At 46.0% G+C, this 24,005-nt stretch overlaps 1 protein-coding gene across 1 annotated transcript in view; it reads right to left on the bottom strand.

Annotated features, from left to right (window-relative positions):
* The window catches only part of TEX11 (testis expressed 11), a 3,096,519-nt gene that overhangs the window by 807,254 nt on the left and 2,265,260 nt on the right, over positions 1-24,005 (bottom strand). The window contains exon 21 of the mRNA XM_069612434.1: positions 22,340-22,380. Within this exon, the coding sequence (XP_069468535.1) occupies positions 22,340-22,380 (41 nt within the window). The remainder of the gene's footprint in view (positions 1-22,339; positions 22,381-24,005) is intronic.

Below are 24,005 nucleotides of genomic sequence, written 5' to 3'. Positions count from 1 at the left end.
CTGCTAATGGTGGTCCATTAGTCACTAAATGGTTTTGTGCTGGCATTGAGATGGGAGGGGAGGTGCAGTGGACTATGGGGAGTGGGCGTGCCTTGCAGGGATGCACCGTGCGCCCCGACACGGTACAAACGGAGACCCGTTTGGGCCCAAGGTGCATCCCTGCAAGCCCAGAAAATGGCCAAAATAATAGTTTAAAGCAGCGCTATTTCTTCATGCCGCTTCTTTTCCAAACTATATATCAATTACACTTTAAACCACTTCCATGGCAATGGTGATGAGTTACTTCACTATGCGGATAACAGTTTTGACCAGTGTTGCTGAGTAAATATTCTTTAAGCCATGAACCGGTTTATTTATTTATTCATGCAATGTTTGTCGGATATATGGAGACGGATAATTTATTTATTTATTTATGCAATGTTTGTCGGATACCTGCATCCGACACACATTGCATAAATAAATATGCAGTTACCCGACAAACATTGCATGAATAAATAAATAATCCTGGTCCATGTATCCTTACAAAGCATACACTTGATTCCCATTCAAAGAATGTTAAAGTGATTGTTTATTGGGTTCAGGTGTCTCCTTGTCATTGCCCTTTTGGCTTAGGTTGCCTCCAAACCCCCTTCAGCATCTTGTGTTCTTTGTTGGTTGTATATACTGCATCCTATGCCATATTCATGGTCTCTTGGTGTGCCCAGTCCTCATTATCTGCAGCCTAAGTGGAACTGGGGCATAAAATTGTCTTGGGCACCAGTGAAAAAGTGGCCCACCATTGCAAATGGCAATTCATTCCTTGTGTGACAGACTGTTTGACTTTGGGTAGGAGTTCCTTAACGGTGTAGTTTGGGAATGGCGTGCAGGGTGCAGTGGGAGTGGTGCGCGGTGGGAGTGGTGCGCGGGGTGCGGTGGGAGTGGTGCGTGGGGTGCGGCGGGAGTGGACCGCGGGGTGCGGTGGGAGTGGCACATGGGATGGGATGCAGGGGGGCGCATTCCTAGTGTTTCGCCCTGGGCACCAAATGGATTAGAAACTGCCCTGGCTGAGGCCACAGCCTGCATCAGTGCCAGTGGCAGAATACACATGTAATACGTTGTTTTCCTAACATTATAAAAATGAACAGGTACATTCATTTTTATAATGTTAGGAAACGAACGTGTTACACGTGTATTCTAGCACTGGCACTGTGGACTGCTGGTGCAGCGCCCCTAGAGGCTGACTGACGTCAGGCAGCGCCTGGGCTGCCTGATGCAAAGACCGGCCCTGGGTGGAAGTCCCAGTAGGCGAAATAATAGGGATTACAGAAGGGCAGTGGGCCAAATACATCTTTTACGCACTAAAAAAGCGGAAGGAGCCCTCTTGTCGGTTAGGCAGAAATTTTATGCTAGGGCCAACAAGACTGGCTCCCTGCTGGCGCGTCTTCTACGAGGGGCAGAGTCAAGAAACGTGGTCACTGCTCTACATACAGGGAAGGGAGATAGAGTTACCCGCCTGGAGGATATTCAAGAAACCATGACAGAGTATTACGAATCTCTTTACAGATCGCAAAACCCCCAAGAATAGCATCAAGAGCAATTTTTAGACACAGTCCAGTTGCCAGTGGTGGAGAAAGGGGCCCAAGATATACTGAATCAGGACATAACGGAAGACGAGGTTCGGGGAGTGATAGGGAAATTGCTGCACGGCCAAGCCCCCGGTCCAGACGGCTTCTCGGCGGTTTTTTATAAACAATTTGCCGGTCTATTGGTGCCACATTTAACCTACTTATACAACTCCTTCAGAGTCACTGGGGATATAGCTCCTTCCATGAAGAAGGCTAAAATCTCCTTGATCCGGAAGCCGGGGAAAGACCCCCTAGAGAGATCCTCATATAGACCAATACCTCTTATCAATGTTGACGCGAAAGTATATACTAAGATATTGGCGAACCGACTAGAGGGGCTCCTCCCTAACCTAATCCATCAGGATCAATACGGCTTCATTAAGGGCAGACAAACGGCAGACAACACTAGGAGAATAGCACACCTGGTGGAGAAGGTGGGGAAGACTGGCACTCCGGCGGCCCTCCTGTTGTTAGACGCTGAAAAAGCGTTCAACAGAGTGGAGTGGTTGTTTCTTTTTAAAGTTATGGAACGCATGGGACTGGGAGGGGCCTACCTGCAAATCGTTAAAGCCAATTATAATGGGCCTAGAGCTAGGGTGATGGTGAATGGGGTGGCATCCAGGCTTTTCTACTTACAAAGAGGCACGAAGCAGGGTTGCCTTCTGTCCCCTTTATTATTTGCCATATATCTGGAACCTTTACTCCAGGCCATCAGGGACTCAGGGGATATCTGTGGTATTCCATTCGGGGGCTTCCAACACAAAGTGGCTGCTTTTGCAGATGATATGTTGCTTACTCTTTCAGCCCCTTCCCAGTCCTGTTACGCTAGTACACTGCTGCTGGAGAAATTTGGGGAGGTCTCAGGATTACGCGTCAACATGGGCAAGTCGGAATTGATGGATCTGGATCTGGGGAAGGATGAGCGGGAAGAACTCCGGAGGACCTCGCCCTTCGCTTGGTGACCAGGGGGAATTGTGTACTTGGGGGTGAAGCTTACCCCGACACTCTCGGGGTGGGTATCAGCTAACTACCCCCCGCTACTGAAAAGCATTAGAAAAGATCTTCAAAGGTGGCGAAATCTCTGTGTTTCCTGGCTAGGGAGAATTGCAGCTATAAAGATGGTGATTCTCCCTCGCCTCCTATACCTGTTCCAAGCGGTGCCTCAGAAGGTACCGGAACGCTTTTTCAAGGAGCTACAAACCCTGACGAATGACTTTATCTGGGAGGGTAAGACAGCCAGATTCAGTAGACAGCTTCTCACGGCCCCGAGGAGGGAGGACGGTCAGGCCCTACCCGATTTCAGGCTGTATTACGAAGCCACGCAGTTAAGAGTTATAAGGGAATGGCTCCAGCAAGGAGGGCAAAAACACTGGGTCAAAATAGATAGGGCAGTAACCAAGCAAGACTTAGACGTGGTGCTTTGGCTTCCAAAAAGTCTCAGACCTAATCATATGTACCTTAGTTCTATTACTAAATGAATACACAACTGGGATAGATTAACCAGGCAAAGGGGTATCACTTCCTTTCTGTCTCTGTTCACGCCAATGTTTGGAAATGGGGATTTCTCTCCAGGGCTAGAGGAGGGGGCTTTTAGGAAATGGAAGGAAGGGGAGTGTAGAAGGATGCGGGACATGTTTATTGGGAAAGAGATTAGCTCCTACCCCGAATGCAAACGGGATTTCGCCCTGGGAGAGGGGGAAAGATTACAGTACTACCAGCTACGCCATTGGCTGCTGCATCCTATTAATAGAGAGGTGGTCACTAGAGACCCTACCAAATTCGAGATAAATTTTTAATGTCTAATGATGGCTCAAAAGGGTTAATCTCACAGCTATATGGGATTCTGGAGGAGGCCAAATCGAAGAAAAGTTGGGCCTTTATGAGTAATTGGGAGAGGTTTCTGGGAGGAGGAATAGAGGAGAGTGAGTGGAGGAGGTTATGGAGGATTATCCCGAAAGTAGCTAAAGCGTCCCAAATTCGAGAGGCTTGGTACAAACTTATCTATGGCTGGCACTACACTCGTGCACGCTTGCACAAGCTATATCCTAGGACCTCAAAGGACTGCTGGAGGGGGTGTGAAGCAGTGGGGACTGCGGAGCACATCTGGTGGGGATGTCCCAGGTTAGGGCATTACTGGGGGGAAATTCTGAATGCTCAGCAACAGGTCTTTGGTCTAGGGGAAACCAGGCCCCCAGAGCAGATTTTACTGGCATACAGCGCTAAGACATGGAGCCTGCCTTGGGCACAAGGGAAAGGGCACAGGTGTTGCTTATCTTGGCAGGTACGATGCTGATTGCTCGGAACTGGAAAAGCCTGTTGGTTCCAACATTTCAAGATTGGCTCAGAGTCGTCTGGGAGATGGTTGCGGTGGAATGGGCAACGTTTGCTATGAACAATGCATTGCAGAGCATTGCAAGCGAGTGGGGCGAGGTATTGGCCTTTCTTAGAGATTACTTTAGAATCGGGTGGCGCCTAAAGCGGCTCAGACTGTTTGACCTTTCGTGAACTGAGGGGGGAAACTTCATCTTGGTGGGGGATTTTGGAACACTGGGGTGTGGCCGGTTTGTTTGGTTTTAGGGGGGAAGTGGGTGGGATTGTTGGGGAGGCGTTGATGTTGATGGTTTTCTTAAAAATGCTAATAAAAAGATGTTTAAAAAAAAAAAAGAAAAAGGTGGGACTAGCCAAGATTCAACGGCCCTTTCATCGTAGAGGACTGCACTCCGTCAGCCGTTAAATTGCGGCAGGCGAGCATGGATCTTCCTTAATGACATTAAACCCTATATTGGTGAGATCCCTCCAGCTGCACCCCACCGCAAAGAAATCACAGACAACGGGGAAGAACCTCAGCACGTGCAGACAAGATCCATGATGAGGAAGAAGGACGCATAAGCAGCAAAAGCCAAGAAAAGGAACTCCTCTGCAAGTTGTGGTTTAAACTGGACATTTCCTCTAAGCAAAAAAGGGGATAAGGACATAATGGACACTCTGTGGATTGTAGTTGCAGGGTGAAGAAGAGAATTGCGCATCTAAGCCACAAGGCACTGATAATATGAATTTTTAATTCAAGCCACACCTAAGCATTGTTGAAAAACAAGACTCTGATAGACTGTGAGCAAAGACTTTTCGTTTAAGAGCATAAAACAGTGTCCTGAAGCAACCAACACCAAGACTTTGTTTCGTAGGACTTATGCTACCTCCCAGCAGAAATCTCACATGGGATGTACTCACCTACTTCCAATTAGTGGTAATATCATATCCGTCACTTGTAGGGAGAGTAACCTGTGTCACAGACTTTGTCCAAGATCCTGCCAACAAGAAGGTGATCCGGCAACTACTAACTGTCATCGCGGAAGCCTTCGCTGCGTTGCCCGAATACAGTGATAAGGACACAAATGCTTCCACCACAGGTGATTATAGATGAACTCATTTATACGCTTTTCTTTCGTATCATAGAGGAGTGCCCGGGACTCGTCAGGAGGACCACAGACACACTAACGTATATTAGAGATCCAAGGAACACTGAACATTTGAACCAACTGTGGATCAAGCTTAACTACGTAGTGGCAATCCACACAGCAGGAAAGTGTAGAGATTGTTCACGTCAAAAGAAAGGCCTGTGATCCAGAACCCAGCAAAGCAGGACAATGTCCCTTTCACCCGAGGACAGCCGGCTGGCTCACAACGTCCTATTCCGTCTAGTCACTGACTTTCCAGAAATGGTTGGGAGACCTGCCGAGGTTGATGTCATCACATTCATCAGAGATCCAGCTAATGTCGCACACATGGGAACACTCCTCCATGGAATCATACTCCAAGTGGAGCTGTCCAACTTTCAAAGAGAGTATCTAAGGAGATTCCAGTGAAACCTTCCGCCGAGGGACAGATCAAAACCAAGGCAGCTCTTCATCTTTCCGCCGAGAGACAGATCGAAACCGAGGCAGCTCTTCATCTTTCCGCCAAGGGACAGATCCAGGAGACAAAGACACAGTTCTTCATCTTTCTGCCGAGGGACAGATCCAGGAGACAGAGACACAGTTATTCATCTTTCCGCCGAGGGACAGATCAAGAGAGCAGAGACGAGACCTCCACTGTTTATTTTTTTTTTCTATTTTTATTTTTCTGACTTTGATTTGAATTGATTGCTATTTTTCCATTTTTCCATTAAACAGGACCCAGCATGTCTTCATGACTGAAGCAAATTTGGGGGGTGGACTGGGAATTGACCTATTTTGAATATGCTCAATAAATGTGACACACCAAAGGGGATAGTCTAATCTTTTTCCATAGTCTAGCAAGGGAACTGCATCCCATAAACAGAGACAATTGTCACCCCCAAGAGGGGGGACACTTATGAAACACAAGACACTTTATTTTACAAACTTCCTGAGAGACAATAGTGAAGTAAATGAAAAGAATAGAACTTTAACAATTGATATGATTGAGATGGAGGCCCAGAACAGCAACCTTGTCCTCCCACAAGCAGAGGGTCGCCCCCGCTTCCCTGGAAGGAAATGCTGCCAACTTTCATACCGCTCGATTATGTGTATATGCATAGTGATTATCATTGTTTTTCTATCATTAACAATCAGAACTGCATTTTTTATTGGTGCACAAAGCGTTCCAATTCCAGTGCACCCACCAGATGGTGTATGTATGAATCCTACAAAAGTACCCAGACCCTATATAGTCATTCCGGTTCCAAGAAAATCTGATGGTAAAGCGAACAAACTAAAATTGAATATAATTAGCAGTGATTCATACACACTTGAGGTAACAAATGAAGAGAAAAGCTGGAGACAGGGTCAGCACGGAATGAATGAAAACGTAGCACTGACCACTACACGCACTCACACACTGAATGCACATGAACAAGGGCAAGTGTCAATGGCTACAGAACCTCGAACAAAGACAACAGAGGGTACAAGACTGCCTACCGAACAACCGGTCCCTGAAAATAATAAAGGAGACCGAAAAGAAGCAAGTGAAAGACCAACTAAAGAAGATATAGCAAAAGCCCTCAAGAGGACAGAAGCAGCTACGAGAGAATTCACTGCAAAGACACAAATGCTGATAGATCATTTATTTCCATTTATAATCAGAGCAAGGAGACTACATGAAGAATTGAAAAACCGAACCACAGAGACTGCAGTGATAGGCACGCCAGTTCCAATACAAGAAACAAGCACCAGGCCCAAGACGCAGCCATACGTTGGACAGATGATACACAGGTAGTGGTTGAAGGAGCTCTATGAGAGAATACAAGAAGAGAGGAAAAGAACCGCAAAACCTTCTCCTACCACAGCGATACAGATAATGAAGCCTGCTTCACCGACCAGAATGCCTGAGAGTCCCCCAGCAAGGAAAAGCCACACCGACACGTTTAGAAATGTAGTTATAGCTAACTACAAAAAGACACTAAGAATCAAGAGAAGCCCACACGAAGATAGAAATTAACTAAATGATTACCTGGACAGCACAGCACATCTAGCAAACAACATTTGGTACCAGCACATGAAGGAGGTCGGAAGAGAAAAATCAGAAGGAGAATGCTTCATCTGTGAACTTCTACCGTACAGCATGGGAAAATCCAAGATCTTTGTGACTGTAGAAATTGATGTCCAGACAGCACACTGTGTGTCAGACGTAGCAATGTGCAAGACCAGAGGCCAGTTCATGGGCAGTGATGCCTCCCTGAAATGGGCAACTGAAGCAACTGACGCTGACGAGGATGATTATGTTCAAGACATAAAGACAAGACACAGAGCACATACTAAGAATCATGTAATCAGATATGAGAACCCTGGAGTAAAAGGGGCTGGAATTAGATGGGAAGTGAATCAGAAGCTAAATGTCCAAGGAAAAACTCCAGAGGAGGCTCGAAGTTAGAAGAACAGAGGCCAAATGCAGATTTGGGGGACAGTGCTTTCACCAGACGGATGGGAGAAAGGAGTGGTGATCTGCAGAGACTGGATGGTCATTGGTCAATACGTACCTACCATCAACATAGTGCGAAACGGATGCAAGCCATTATGGCCAAAACTTGCAAAACTTCTCACATGGGTCGAAGACAGAGGAAGACCCCTGCAGATAGTGCCACTAGAAAACCCTAAATTCTGTTTGAGAAACAATGGCACAAGGAAAATGGGAGAGAATCAGAACTGTGGACGAGTCTTCGACGCTCCAGGAATGGTACATGGAACCGCAGTAATTATGGATCATTATTGGGCATAAGGATCCAAGGCATACATAAGACTGCCGAAGACCTGGGGAGTCATATGCACAATAGTGAACGTCCACGTTCCTGCACTAGTGAGCCCAAAAAGTGACCTGAGTATTGACAGTTTCCCGAAAGCAGATGCTCACCTAAGGAAGAGGAGATCGATCTGTGGAACTGGTATCCCAAATGAAGAGAGAGAATTACTTTTCTGCCAAATCAGAAGAAGCATTTTATGCAATCCCATATGAACACATGCTGTTTAGCCTTGCCTCATCAGTATTCACAACAAAACTCTTGCCACACATCCAAGTTGGAGCAAATACTAAATGGTTGCAGATAACCAGATGGGAGTTATTGCAGACCATCAACACCACCATAAAAGGATTCAACGCGATCAAAGAAGAACTAAGAGCAATCCGATTGATGACCCTCCAGAACAGATATGTACTTGAAATGATCACAGCGATGGATGGAGGTGTTTGCGCAAAAATCAGAGAATCATGTTGCACATTTATACCTTCGATGACGAAGAAAATGGAACCTTAACAGAAGCCATAAGTATGCTGACAAACCTAAAGAACCAGATGATCAACGAAGCCGACGAAGTGGATGATGACAGCTGGTTTGGAACACTATTCATGGGTCCCACAATGGATGGCAGATATATTAAAGTTTCTGGGAGCCTTACTAGTAATGATACTGCTAGGAACCTGTGTTATCAAGATAATCATCACAAAGTGCCAGAAAACTGCAAAGAAAGCCATTGGAATGAAGATCATGGTCGATGTCGAACCAGGATGGAAGCCCAGAGACCTGACTGATGAAGAAATAAGAGACTTTGTGAAGGCCAGCGAATTTGCACCAGAAGGAACAAAGTTTGTGTATCCCAGAAAACGGAGAAAGTATGAAGGAAAGTGAATCTATTGCAGCCCAAATGGACAATGCCAGCTCATGACCTGGAACAAAGACAAACATGTAAAAACAGCAGGAAGCTTGAAAGGAGTGATACAAATATGGACTCCAAAGAGACATACGTTCACACCATCGTGTACAAACCCAGAAGACGATGAACAAGATGCAGAAGAGCCAAGCAAAATGATCCCAAAGGAAGAAGCAGAAGTGGTCGATGAACCGACCAGAGGGGGGAGTGCAGAGGGGGTCCCAGACATGGCCTGCACCCTAGCCCCCCATTTTGAGGTACCAGGGACATACTCGCCAAGGTATGTGACGAATGAAGAACAAATGAGCCAACAAAGAGCAGCTCTAGGCTTCTGCCCAGTGCCCATCAGAAGTGCAATACCTGTTGAAGTGCCTATAACCAGACCACCATGGGCAGCTTGGTACCCACTGAGACAACCGTACCAGCAGCTGACACGAAATGAAGACTACTTACAGACTGTCCCCGAAGAGACCCAAAGAGCCTTAATGGAGGGCAAATGGTGATGACATAAGAGCCCAGACAGACGTACAGATGAACATAAACGACGATCGAAAGATGACACACAAGGGTGAAATGCAAAGAATAACGATGTAATGGACGTGTAAGAAAAAGCGATGTTGATATATATAAAGAAAACAAATCATGAAGTGAGATGAAAATATGCAACTAACAAATGCCTGTAAATAGGCTTGGAATGCAAGAAGCCAAGGAAACGGTACTGCTTGCTATGCTTAGTAGAAAAATAGAGCGGCAAGCGCCAATTATATATCTACCTCAATGAAGCACATTATACAAGTGTGACTCCATTTTGTAAAGCAGAATTAAGCCCAGGCCGCAAGGGGTAAAACAGGCCACGATTCATATTCCAGCCAAAGCCAGAAGGGAAGAGTGGAATAGAAACTCAGTAAGAAGTAGCTCATGCTTGGGAATTCGAGGTCAACTCCAAGAGGCGAGGACAGCGGCAGCTTCGAAGAATCGAAACTTCAGAGCATAGCAGCCAGCCTGTGAAGGTCGAGACAAAGAGGCCAGGTGGCGAGGCTAAGGAAGAATTAAATACACAAAAAGAAGGAAAATGAAGCAGATTCACGGTGAACAGACACGTGATCAGCCAAGGACGAAGAGGTACCAACGTCTGATGTCACCCAGAACCTGAGGATGCCATAACTTTTCCTGTCAAGAAGCTACAGTTTCGAGGCCATCCTCAGCCAACTAATTGACACATAGCCCTAAAGTACTGATTGATGGAAGGGAGGCAGGGTGAATCTTGGGGCACTCCACATCTGGGTGTCCATTCTGCATGCTACTAATTAAAGTGGAGATTTATGCCTAGGGGTGTAACCTACCCAATCCCAATGGACCAAATAATCTAGGGTCCTATAGCTTGTAGAACCAATTAGACGTCGTACTTATAGTGACAACTATCACGAGTGATGTAGAGGGATGAGCATAGACGCCCACCCGATAAGAGTTATCCAATCCTCATGCTCTGTTACCATATACAGATATAGCACCTATACTTAAGTTACCTTTTCCAACCAATAGAATTGCATGACAAACTTATGAGTGTTACACGTCAATGATGACAAATTTTGGGTATAACTGTTACTGTTTGAATGAAGATTGTGGGAGTTGAAGCGAGACAGGCGATCGCAACACTGCTGATTTCCATTTGTTTCCCCGTTTTTTGTGCTTATCATAAAATGGACTTCCCTTTGCCAAACCATGGAGTTGTCCTTATTGATTTGCGTTGAAGTAAGAGAATCCTGCACCCCATCCTCCACAAGGTGCAGCTATCTTGTCTTAAAGTACTAGGGGGTGAGCTCTGATCCCATGGGCCCGACAGAAGTCGCTCCGCCCTCTTGCACACCGTCCTCTTGTTACTATTTTTAGAGCACTACACACGCGTTTGCTGCGGTGCCAGTGGGATCGACCCCCTTAAATCTTTAGAACTACTGCCATTGAGGTGAGAATCAGGTTCCTTCTTTTGGCTACTTCTTGTATTCATTGTGCCATTCTCCCATGTTTTCAGGGAGCAGCACGTGTCAGCCCAACCTTATTTCTTTCCCCAATGCATTTCAAATATTACTAACCCTATACCATGACCGCTAGTCTCTGATCCCACCAAGATTATTCCTAGCATTTCCTTATCTTATGACAGACATGTTCACTTTGTCCCATTATTTGATATCTCTCTGCATTTATTCTGAAGTACATTTGTGCTAGGCCAAATTGACTTAACACTCGCATTACTTGTGTCTTTTTCCAAAAAATAGGCATGACTCTCTAATTGCTCTTGCAATCTGGCGGATTGTTTACCTTCCAAGGGATTACCCCTTCTCTAGTGCTGATTCATGCTACACTTTATGCCAAATTGGGTGAGCCTTCTATTCTTTACTTCTAAAACAAACTTGATTACCTTCATTTGTCCAGTGTTACTTGGTAACTTTAGTGGCTGATACTCTTTCCTCCAATATCTAATTATTCTAATTTAGATGTGACCTTCCATTGTGATGCTTCAGCTGATTCGAGGCACTTATCTTCTAATGCTCTAATGTAAAAGTCTTCTACTCCTGACAGCTTTGTAATATTGGTACGTTGACGTCTTTTCTGGTTCTCATCTGAATTTTCTGTCCTTTATCATTGACTATTTGAAATATGACGTAATGTCCTCCACTTGCTTTTGCATTTTAGTTTCATGTTTGATAAAGTCAAGTTATTGGGGTAAGTCCCTAGGCTCAACACCAGATGCATGCTACACTTAGCATGTTACTGAGACTTCAGCCACACTGAAGTGGGCACGGAACAATGGTCTTTCTAATATAGTATATAGTGACATTCCTTTATTTACATGTGGAAACATTGTTCTTATGCAGATTCCTTTACCTTTCTCCCTCTCTGGGTCCCTCCCTTTTCTAACCTTTTTCCCGTGGATTGGGGACTCTGGGACAAGTGAGATGTTTCTCTTCTTTAGCAAATGTCTATTTAAATTTATTTTTTGCTACTAATAAATTTACATTTCATGAGATCTCCATCTGATTTAATTCCACATTGTGTGTTTTTTCTGCCTATCTTTTTGACCAACCTCTACTCTAACGCCTGGTGTATGATATGTTAATTATAACTTTAACTTTTTGTTTCAACAAAATTGTATTTTCATTGTGTGTTCACCAATTTGTATTCATTTTCTTTTTTTTATGAATTGTGATTCTTTTGTTCATTGTACACAACCTTGAAACCGACCAGTTTGGTCAAATGCATGCTACACTTAGCATGTTACTGAGACTTCAGCCACACTGAAGTGGGCAATGAACAATGGTCTTTCTAATATAGTAAACACGTGTCGGCTGTACAATAACTGATTACAAATCATTCATAGTAACAGCTTATGTGTATCTTTTGGTACCGACTTTAGAAAGAATAATTTGATCATCACATTTAATGTTCATGGCATTGCGCGTTTGACCACACTCCCAAACCAATTTTACTCTTTTTACCAAATCTGAGCCTTGTTAGGGAAGGTTCTGTGGGACTGTGCACGCTGCAGGCCTAGATTTCAGACCTCTTACCCAGGTGAATATTTAAGCGCATAGGTATCTTTAGTCGAAACTCTTGCTCTCTATTCAGTTTGATGCTGTTAGCAGTATACAGTCCTGGCTGTAGAGACTCACACATAGTCTCTTTTCTGTCACTTATGATGGCCAGGAAGCTGAATGTTGCTAAGGCGCAAGTGGCATTGGCAGATTTCAGTGCCATGCTTCCTGCAGAACCTTTGTTGCCCAAACGTCCACTCGCTTATCGTCTCTGTCAGGAGGGATAGTGGGATATGCGGCCTGTTTGATAGAGGACGTCGCTGTATGCTGTATGGTGTGGGGTGCTTTGCCAAATATTCAAGGTCACTGCTAGGTGACCTATATAACTTTTGGTATCATGTTCACCGCAGCAGTTGTCTCAGGTGCCTCCCAATTTGTTTCAACCCTTTATTGAAGGGCAATGTGAAAGGGAAGGATTGGATACTTTTGTGGACCCTTGTCCAGGATATCAGTTAAATCGTCCTACTGAAATGGGGGAGCAGGCCTGCTCCAACTAAAAAAGAAAGTAAAACACCTTGGTCATGAGTTGCCTATAGGAGGTTTCTGCATGGTCTGAAGGGTTTGGTTTTGCAAATTCAATTCAGGTGATGTATCCACAACACTGGCTGTTTGGAGGCTCTCATATAAGTGCTTCATCCTGGACTCTTCTGACACCAGGGCCTCTGGCACGTTAGGGATACCGAACTGCAGGCCAAAGGGTGGAGTGTCCCTTTGGCCTGGGCACTCCACCCATCTGAAGGCTCATGCTCTTCACAAATTGATTATATAGATTTGAATAAATCGTTTCTCAGGGCAGGTTTGTATGTTTTCTCCATTTGCTTTGCTAAAGGCGTTGACGGCTTTGAGCTTGTCGTCGACGGATTCTTCGAGATCAATATCGTCAACGTTCCTGACACTGGAGACGTCGATGACCTTGACGTCGATGGCCTTGACACCGATGGTGTTGATGAAGCCTTTTTTGCAGACAACGCCCTCAAAGGGCTAGATCCTCAACTCGAAGGAGTCTTTGAGAAAATGTTGTCAAATTGAGGCCTTGACGGATCTCGTTGGGTCAATGGCTTATGTCCCTGGCTCGAGGGCGAACATAGGATTTTGCCTTTGTAGTTACGATGTTGCCTTTATGCAGCATGACCGTAGCATGGCTTCTCTCCTTGTCTTTCGAGGGGCCGGGGCCTCCTTCTTGAATATCCTTAACATCTCTCTCCGAAACTCTTCCCACTTGACAGGAGAAGAGTATTTGGTCGGATATGAAATTCTCTCAAGAGAGGTATCACTAGAGGACGATAGCGATCTGTACCGCCTCTTTTCCGACTTCTTAGTCAAAGTCAAAGAATGGTGAGACCCACTCCTGGAGTGAGATTGATTTTCTGGGTGATTTTCTTCAAGGAAAGTCTCCTCTCCACTCGTCAGAAGATCGGAATTTAGATTGGGATGAAGGGGATTTCGAGGGGGCCCTACCTGCCGCTAGTTTACCTTCATGCTCTTTTAGAGCCTTACTGGTCATTGCCTGACAGGACTCGCAATCAACCGTTCGATGCTCTGGGCCCAGAAACCACAGACACACTCGATGAGGGTCAGTGATGGACATTTTGTCACAGCAATTGTGGCATTTCTTGAATCATGTCTTCTGTGTCATGGAGCTGACGATGAAGACATTTTCACTTGAGTGTTGTAGTTTTTATTCAAAAATAGAAGCGTGCCGTAATTCTTTCGAAAATATAGCTCAGAAAAATTCAACTGAAGCCGACAGGCGTTGCGCGTGCTACATATACCTGGAGACGGAGGCCATCAAGGGATATCAAATGAGCGTCCTCTGCTGAAAATAAATTTCGGAAGCAGCCGAATCTGGAAAGGAGATATATCAAAAGATGAGGAATATGTGGGAGGACAGAATCCATTCAAAAAGGGATGTTTATCGGCCCTGGTTAAATCAGAAAGAGGTTTGAAACAAGGATGTTTGTTGGCCCCCCAACCTTTTAGCCTTGTAATTTCATATATAGGGGATGCCTTTTCTGCCCCCCATTGTTTCCCACCAAAGATCGACCGCACACATCTGAATTATTAACTATGTGCGGATGATATGGTCCTTTTGAACTATACCCTGATTGGGTTGCAGCGCCAACTGACTGACCTAGAGAGTCACACTAAGTTGAATAATCGCTCTTTTAATGTAGCAAAAACTAAAATACTTGCCTTGCAATAGAAGAAGTGTAAGTTGACGGAGAACCTCAGCTGGGTGTTGGTGTCATGACCCTTGCCCCTGGCCCTCCCTGGCAAATCAGCCTTCCAGTTAGGGCCAGGTCAAAGGCCTTAAAACCTCATCCAAGACTGTTACGCTCACCTGGTTCCCACAGGGGCGTCGATCGGACCCGGACAGCTACGGTCTCCACCAACGTGATGCGTAGTGAAGAGATGACAGTCTGGACTGGCCCGCCGAATCTTGTCTGCTGGACTCGCAGAAGTATTCTCCTGCAAGTGGAGAAAGGGATTTAGCCACCCGTGGACTTTAGTGATGGCCCCCCCCAACTGTTTTCGTTCTCCCCACTAATCACCTCCGATATACCCTCTTGGTAACCTAACCTTATGTTTTTAAATGATGAGCTCTCCATCCTGCATGGCAGGCAGGGGCGCGTAGATACCAGTTACTTCACTGGTTTGAAGGTACTGGAGAGTTACGGAGGAATATTGACTCCAGTGTCTATAAAGTTCAAAGAGTTCAATATGTCCGATGTTCACTCTTGTTCCATTCCCTCGTTAGGTTGCAGCTGGGTCCAAAAGAATATTGCCTGGAGGCAGCTGATGGCGTTCAGGTAAGAGTCTCTATTACCAAACACTGTCCGGTAAAAGTTGCATGAGTTTAACTTGCTGTTTTCTCTCCCTTTATAGGTGCGGCATAGAAAGATGTGGCGAATTAAAGGATAATACCTCTGGTGGTAAAGCAGGTAAGCCTATGGTGGCAAAGAGATTGTCTTTGTCGGTTTTCTCGGCTCACCTTGTTATTCCTTTTGTTTTCCCCCCAGGTGCTGGGTTTCGACGAAGAAAATGATGGAGGCAGCGCCAAGTTGAAAGATGCGGTGGACTGGTGAGTATAACGCGGCGCTGCTGCTGGCAAAGCGATGCGTGCTGAAATAATGTCCTTTCCAGGCTCGGAGATGTGCTGTGTCCGGAATCAGGTAAGGAATCAAATAATGTCCGTGATCTAACCTCTTCTCCTTTCTTTTCCTTTTGCCTAGTCCATCAGCCCCGGGAGCAGGCATACAGATACTCATTAATACCCCAACAGCCAGGACTGAATCCAAACAGCCCCCAGCCGGGGCTGTTAGGGTTTTAATGAGTATCTGGATGCCTGCTCCCGGGGCTGATGGACTCGATCCGGATGCCCGGGGGTAGGCATCATGACAAAGACTCTCTTGGAGTCAGTCCTGGCCTTTGGCTCCAGGCTCATAACCATCATGAAGATCAACATTAGAATGGTACTATTTAATTGGGACTATTTAACTTGGGGGGTTCAGCCAACATGAAGGCACACACAAAGATCAGTTACAAGGAACTGAGCTATGCGGTCTAGTCTTTTGGGTGTGGCAGTCCTGGGACTACTTTACCTGGACTACTTTGGGTGTGGCAGGCCTGGGACTATTTAACCTGGACTACTTTACCTGAGACTATTTAAACCACACTCAAATAGCAGAACTTGCTTTGCATTATTCTGCTGTGGGCAGCGTAACGCTCACCGTGTCCAGTTCTTTGATGCCAGCTTACTTGAAACCAAGGGCCTGCAGAGAGAGAAAGGACACTACGAAACTTACCTGGAACAGTACCCTGTCTTCAATCCATCGCTGACTTCAGTTCCACTCACCTGAAGGTACGAACTCCATCATCCGGCACCGCATGCATCCTGGAATACCATAACCTGGAAGGACGAAAAAAAAGACAGCATTAGTAAGCGTTTACTCACTTTTCCTCCCAAATGAAGAAAGCCACACAATTCTTACCTGGGTAGTCATCTCCTGGTCAGTATCATTGCTTGAACATTACGGTGCTCGGCGAGGAACATCGCAACCTGCAAGGAGAGAAAAGACACAGGTTAGCAATATAAAAGGCAAAACAGCGCCGTGCATGGCGCATTCCTCACCGGACAGCATTGCACACACCGCGATTTCGCCTACCGGCCCATGCTCATCTTCAAACTGCATGACAACACCAAAATCCCTTTCCATACCTAAAAGGAAAGAAGCAAGACATTATTATTCGAACTAAGAGGAACATAAGAACTGCATATAAAGACTGTAAAGCAGCAAACCTACGGAGTCGCAGCAGGCCTGGATTCCCACAGGGGGGCTTGCACCAGTGAAGTAACTTGGTCGCTGCTCGCCCACCACATCTACACGCCCCTGCCACGAGGAGCAGGACGGAGAATCCACCTTTTAGAATATTAAGGTGAGGGGAAGGCCCAAGGGGGAGGAAGGAGTTGAGGCCAAGGGAGGTGGGAAAACATAAAGACAATCTGGTATTGAATCCAGCTCTCCTATATTGCAGACCCATCTTTAACCAGAGGCTTTACGAAAGGACCGGGAGAGGGTACAAGAGTGAAAATCATCCAACCAGGGCTGGGTGGCGTCCCTGTGGATACCAGGTGAGCGTAACAGTTGGGTAGTAATGTCCTTGACCAGGTGGAGACTTTTATGTATTTGGGGTTTTCCTTGTTTAAGAAATAAAATATGTACAAACTATTTGCCATTAAGAAGCAAAGGATGATGGCATTGGCTGCGCAGGCAGGGTATATGAATATGAAATTTGGTTATTTTTCACTGGCTCCAGTTAGAGAGTTTTATCGTAAGAAGGTTGTACCTGTAATTACCTATGGGGCATGGACTACTTTGTTTAGCCTAACAGGACTTTGGGTGAAATTGGAGGGAGTTTTTTGGAGGAAGATTTTGAAGCTGCCACAATGTGTCCTTATCCCGGCCATGGTATGATATGATATGGCATTTATAATGCGCCTATACACAAGTGTTTCAAGGCGTCAGGTCACGCAAGTGCATGGGAAGGGGGAAAGGGTAAAGTGCTGGAGGAAGGGGGAGGGGGCAGTGCAGGACATGGGATAAATAGAATAAATAACAATAAGTAAAAGTACGGCCAGCTGGTGGCAAGTGAAAAGGTAAGTGCAGCCATCTGGTAGTGGGACTGTAGGGATAAAGAAAATGGTCACCGAGTGCGGGGATAGCCAGGAAGGCAGTGCAGATGTGCGACTGGTGGAGGAGGGTCCTGGGCCCAAGATCAGAGGGTGGTCAGGTAACCAGTGCAGTTTCAGTTTCAGCAGGAAAATCCGCAGAGGAGAAGAGGACAGAAAGCAGAAGCAAAGAGAAAGGTTTTGAGGTCCGTGCTTCCGGAACCAGAGATGATTTTCCTCAAGTTTCAGGGAGGCAGGGAGGCAGGGAGGCTGTTCCAGAGGGAGGCCCCAGCCGAAGAAAGAGATCTACTACCAACTCGCTGCTTGGGAAAGCGACTGACACTGAGGGAGTTGGAGGCGGATGAGCGGAGAGTTCGAGAAGGAATATATTTAGGAAGAAAGAGTTGAAGGTAGTGAGGCCCCAGGCACCAGAAGGCCTTGTGGACAATGCAGAGGGTTTTGAACTTAATCCTCACAGCCACTGGGAGCCAGTGCAGGGATTTCAGTCCTGGAGAGATACGATCTCTGGGCTTGAGGCCAAGGAAAAGTCTTGCAGTTCTGTTCTAGATGAGTTGCAGATGGTGGAGAGTAGAAGCAGGCAGATTTAGAAAGAGGCTGTTGCAATAGTCCAGCCTAGAGAGAACCAGAGCTCTGGAGACAGTGAGCTTCTGGGGAAGAAGAGGAACGGAAGAATAACTCTGAGGAGGTGCAGCTGGTAGTGTGACTTCTTAGAGACGTCAGAGATGTGAGGAGAGAAGGAGAGGGTGGAGTCAAAGATGACCCTGAGGTTTTTACCCTGACCGGTGGGAACAGGAATAGGACAAAGAGAGGCCGGCCAGAGAGTGACAGGAAAGGAGGGAGCAGGTGTTCCGATGAGGATAATCTCAGTCTTAATGGCATTAAGGCAGAGATCATTGGCGGCACACCACTCCTGGATGGCGGACAGACAATCAGAGATTATAGAGGGTGAAGAGGTAGCTGAAGGTAGCCTGAAAATGAGCTGAGTGTCATCCGCATAGCACTGGAAATTGGGGCAGAGCGCGACTATGCAGTGGACAAGGAGTGCCAGGTATTGGTTGAACAGCCAGGGAGAGAGGTTAGAACCCTGGGGAACACCACAGGTAGAGATAGAGATAGAGGAGAGGAAGGACTCAAGTTGAACCTGGGAGGATTGATTAGAGAGGAAAGAGGTCAGCCACGCCAGGGCCTGACCAGTGATACCCAGGTTATCATGGAGACGGTTGAGCAGGATGGCATGGTTGACCATGGCAAAGGCAGAAGAGAGATCAAGTAAGATGAGGAAACAAGGGGTGTTGGAATCAAGGTTGGAGAGCAGGTCCTCACGGATGTTCAGGAGAGCAGTTTCTGTGCTTCTGGCAGCTCTGAAGCCAGACTGATGATCATGGAGTCAACCAACAGATTCAGTGTGAAGATTGAGCTGGGAGATGGCCAGTTTTTCCAGGAGTTTTTCCAGGAGTTTGCCCAGGAAAGGAGTGATGGAGACTGGGCGATAGTTAGCCGGGCAGGACGGGTCAGCTGAGGGTTTCTTAAGAAGAGGGTGCACAAGGGAGTTCTTCAGGGGTGATGGGAAGACACCAGCAGCAAAGGAGTGGTTGCAGAAGTCAGCCAGATCAGGAGCCAGGGAGTCAATATGGTCCTTGATGGTTTCGGAGGAACAGGGATGAACCTGTTTTGACGAGACTTTCATAGATCGGACTTGTCTAGAAACCTCATCTGGGGAGAACAGGGGAAAGTCAAAGAAGGAGGTAGGTGAGGTGGCCGAAGAAGGGCCAGATGAAGAGCAGGGAGTAGAGGGAGGAAGGGTAGAGGAGGAGAGAGAGGACATGATGTCCTGAGTTTTAGAGATGAAATGAGAAGCCAGTGCCATGCAGAGGGCTTGGGAAGGGACAGGACAGGTAGAGACGGCAGCAGAATTGGCCAGTTCCTTGCAGATTTTAAAGAGTTCAGCCGAGTTGTTAGATTCCGCAGGGATGCAGGCTTGGATGTGAGCTCTCTTCTTGGTGAGGACAGAGAGCTGGTAATGCCTGTGGAGCAGGCAGCATGTCAGTTTGTCAGAGGATGTACCAGAAGCATGCAATTTCCTCTCAGCCACCCTGCCTTTGCGTTTGAGGGTGACAAGGTCGGAATCGTACTAGGAGTTGGCTTTGAGCTTCAGGCGGATCCTCATGACAGGGGCAAGTACATGAAGAGTATCAGATATAGCAGAGTGGAGCATGGAAAGGGCTGTGTCAGGGTGTGCGCAAAAGGGAGAGGGGGGCGGGGTGAGGAAGTGGCGGCGAAAGCCTCAACTGACACACGCTTCATGGGTCGGATAACCGAGAAGGTAGGTGGCAGTGCTGGAGTTGGCTGGGCCTGAGGGGTAGAGAGGATGAGCTGGGAGGAAAGGAGAAAGTGATCACTCCAGGAGAGAGGAGTGGTGAGAGGGATGGAGAGGGGAAGGTCTGAGAAGGTCAGAACATTCAGAGTGTGCCCTGCAGAGTGAGTCGGGCCAGAGGGGAGAATAGAGAGTGAGAATCGCAGGGGTCATGAAAGAGTCCAGTGGAAGGACAGGAAGCATCCAAATGGATGTTGAAGTCTCCAAGAAGGAGGAGTTCAGTGGTTGAGACCAGGAGGGAAGAGGAGAGATCCGCCCACTCAGAGAGGAAGGAGGAGATCTGAGCAGGTGGCCTATAGATAGTAGCCACAGTAAGGGATGGCTAGGAGAGAGAGAGAGCCTGTAGGCGAGGCATTCAAAAGAGGAGTAGGCCTGCGTAGGAATGACAGAGGCAGGAATCCACTCGGGGAAGATCAGGACTACACCCCCTCTGGAACGGTTGGACCTGGGCGCGGAGAGGATCTTGTAGCCATCAGGGAGGAGAGTGTCAAAGCTTGCGACAGTGCTGGCCGTGAACCATGTCTCTGTGAGACCGAGGACATCGATATGTCGCTATAAGATATGAGCTGGGGTTAACTTCTTTGGAAACAATAGCAACCTGGAAAAATGTAACATTTCTGAGAAAAATGGTATCTGCTGAAGTTTCATCAATTTGGTGGCTGTTAAGACATGCAATGCTAAATAAATTGTCTGTCCAGTTTGTGAGATGGTATGAACAGTATTTAACTCATCTGTGCGCTAATGATGTATCCAATGATTTTTTAATTACTCACTCTGCTAAGGTGAAATTTAGATTGTGGAGGAGAGAATGGATGAACACAATAGAACTGGTACGAGGATTCCACCTTTTCTCTGGTTTGCTGGTCTGTGTAAAACAGTATGGTATGATGCCTCAATATTTATACAAGTGTCCAGGGGAGTTTTGGTGTACGCAATGCCTGCGCCTTTGTCTGAACCTTTTACTGCCACAGTAAACTTTGGGATCTAGTGGAGGTGCAGAGCGTAGATTGAGAACATGTAGGCTCTGTAAAAAGGAGGGTATAGATGAAACCATTTACTATTTCCTATGGAATGTTCAAAGCTTGCTCCACAACATAATCGCTACTTTTCACAATTAACAGAAGATTTTAAGCTTAGGTCTTATTTGCCAAATTACTTTTCCAGAAAAATCTTTTCAATGGAGTCTGGCCCCTAATCGTTTTTTACGAGAGGTTTTGTCAACTGAGGGAAGGGAAAAGGAACTAAACATGAATTAATAAGTGAACAGAATATTGATATCCGTTTTTACGATTATTGATTGAGCTTTTATGATGAATTTATACATGTGATACACTTGTTATGCATGTTTATAGAGAAACGGACTGCGAAATGATGTTTGTATGTATGGTTTTTTTTTAAAGTATGTTAGTGAAAAGTTCCTTAGTGAACTATACCACTAATAAAAAAAAAATTATAATAATTTTTAAAAAAACCTGGAGGCTACTCACTGGAGCCATTTTTGCAAATACATGAAGCCAAATTCCTTTCTATGGCAATACTTGTCTTCGTGGTGTGGGGCAACATTGATCCAGCATTAATACCGAGCTGCCCAGAGTGCTGCGGTGTGATTGATCCACTTAGAATTTATGGAGGAATACACATTTGATTTGGTTCACGCCATAACACAAGAATTGATCACCCCAGATGTTAGTGTCACATAATGATAGATTTCAGTGCTCTTGGCTACTCATTTTCTTTCCAAGACCCATAGATGTAAGAAAAGAACAGATAAAGGGCCTAGCGCAGACATGTTTCTCTACCAAGCTTAAAGATAGAGAGAAATCTGAGCTAATCAAAAGCCTTGGTACAACATTATTTTCCACGTAAGGTTAGCAAATCTGTAGATTGATGTTTCTGTGGCAACTTGCCAGAGAAAATCAAGATAAATGTTCTCTATTTTGCCCAGTTTCTGCATGTTTCTTTTACCAGTACTTATAAACAGTGCTTTTACTCAGGCTCGCGTGGCTGTTTTTCGTTCTCACTTTAACCGACAGGTCCACTGCATCAGTCCTTTTGCATTAATTAACGGTTCTATTGAGCACAGATAGCATTGCCTTCTGTACTCAAGTTATTGACCTGGAAGGATAGATGGGTCCTTGGATTTGAATCATCTGTAACTGCAGGCTGCACACAGAACCGGAGGCGTGAGCGTATCTTGTCTTACCAGCTTTATGTCCTTTATGGACTATATAAGTACAGATACAATTATTACTAATATTATTACTCTTACAACGTACTCTGTCTCAGAGGTATAACTTGTAAAATGGTTCTTGAAATGAAGGATGCCTTTGACTCACAGCACACTTTAAACTTCCAGGGAGGGAAAGGATACTACTGTAATGTATAGTTAAAAGTTAGGAAAACAAGAGCTGTGCCAAACTTACCAGTAGTTAGGTAGGAGGCCAGAAGAGCAACATCGGAATTTCTAAAATGGGAGTTAAAAATAAAAAATGTTAAGTCACATTAAAACTCATTATGCTTTGAGTAAAAAGTAGGGGGAACGCCTGTTACGAAGAGAAATTCTGGACAGTCATTCGAAAAGTTCTGGACAAAATATCCAATGTATGGACATAACTTATAGCAAAGCATCAGATTTACATGCCAGAACTCTGGATAAGGTGCCCAACTCAATAAAACATCTAATCATATATAACGCAGCAAATGAGCACCTGGAACATTCGTTCATGGTATATTCATAGCTCCTTGAGAGGCTAAAACCATTAAAAAAACACACTTTATGATTCAAGCAATCAAGACATTTCACAGCGAGTAAACAAATTGTCTCAAGATAGTGGGCATCAGATTCTGCACATGGGTAATTTTTTTTCAAGCCTTTCACTTGATACATGTCCTTTTGCAACTGTCTTCTCCCCAGTTTTGCTAAGTAATTCCCGCCCAAGTGAATTACAAGATATTTGCGTGGGTCAGGGAACCCAATCAAATCAGATAGTCTGTCATGGATGCCTTCCCATCTCATGCCACATGTTCCCCACCAGGCAGTGATTGTCGTTTGGAAACGCAGTCCTTGTTGTGCGTCTTTTACCCACCGCCCCTGCACGGGTCACAAAAGAATGCCCCACTATCCATGCTGATTTGTATGGGCCGGCACCTGCAGGGGAGGACATGTTGCGTTACACCAAGTCTTCCCTAATGTATTTCTTGAAACAATTAGATCTCCCCTATCTTTTCTACCTCCTTTGACCCTAGGCCTAGGCCCTCTGCCCAGGCTGCGGTTGCTGCCCCTCTCCGGAATTATTGGGTACCACATTCTGCCTGGTTACATCCTACCTCCCTTATTACTATCTTTAAAAAACACCTGAAATTGAAATCTGCTGAGTGCCCTGCCGTCTCTGTGTATTAATAGCTGACCCCCCAACTCTGGGCGAATTTTCAGGAAATCTCAATGTCATCATCCTGAATTTGTCTTTCCTCAAGAACTTGTTCAAGGCCCTGAGGTCCAGAATGGGACGTAGACCTCCTCCTTTCTTGGGCACCAGGAAATACCGTGAATACCAACCCGATCCTCTCTGTTGTTCTAGGTGCTCCTGACCCTGTTGGATTGGATGTGGGGTTGGTCTGTCAGTGTTTTTTTTTTTTAGAACTGTGAGACAATTACCTCATTGAATGACCTGTAGAGCCAAGGCATCAGAAGTAATTCCCTGCCACTGGAGCAAATGCTCTGTCAACCATCCTCCAACCGATGCGCTGTGAGAGGGGAAATCAAAGCAGCTTGGGAGGCTGCGTCGTCCCCACCGCTGACCCTGCCTGTTGGCCTCTGGATGGCCCTCTGCCCCTTCCAGAGCGCAAGAAACGCTTCTGCCCTTGCCTGGCCGGTGAGAGCTGCGCTCTCCTGCCATAAGGAGAATATCTCCTGTAGCACCTTGCTCTAGAGGCAAAGCTAAATTCAGGTTTGGCCGGCTGTGCAGCTGGGCCTAAGGATGTCTGCTTTGTGGCCGAAAAGAAGATTTCCCGCGAAGGGCATGTCCAGAAGTTTTACTTGGGGGTTACGTGAAAAACCAGAGGTTTTCAAGTAGGTCTGCCTTCTTAGAG

The sequence above is a fragment of the Ambystoma mexicanum genome, chromosome 5p (genome assembly GCF_040938575.1).
Source record: "Ambystoma mexicanum isolate Mex_15411 chromosome 5p, UKY_AmexF1_1, whole genome shotgun sequence".
NCBI classification, from domain to species: Eukaryota; Metazoa; Chordata; class Amphibia; order Caudata; family Ambystomatidae; genus Ambystoma; species Ambystoma mexicanum.
This window is presented reverse-complemented; position numbering and strand designations above follow the sequence as displayed.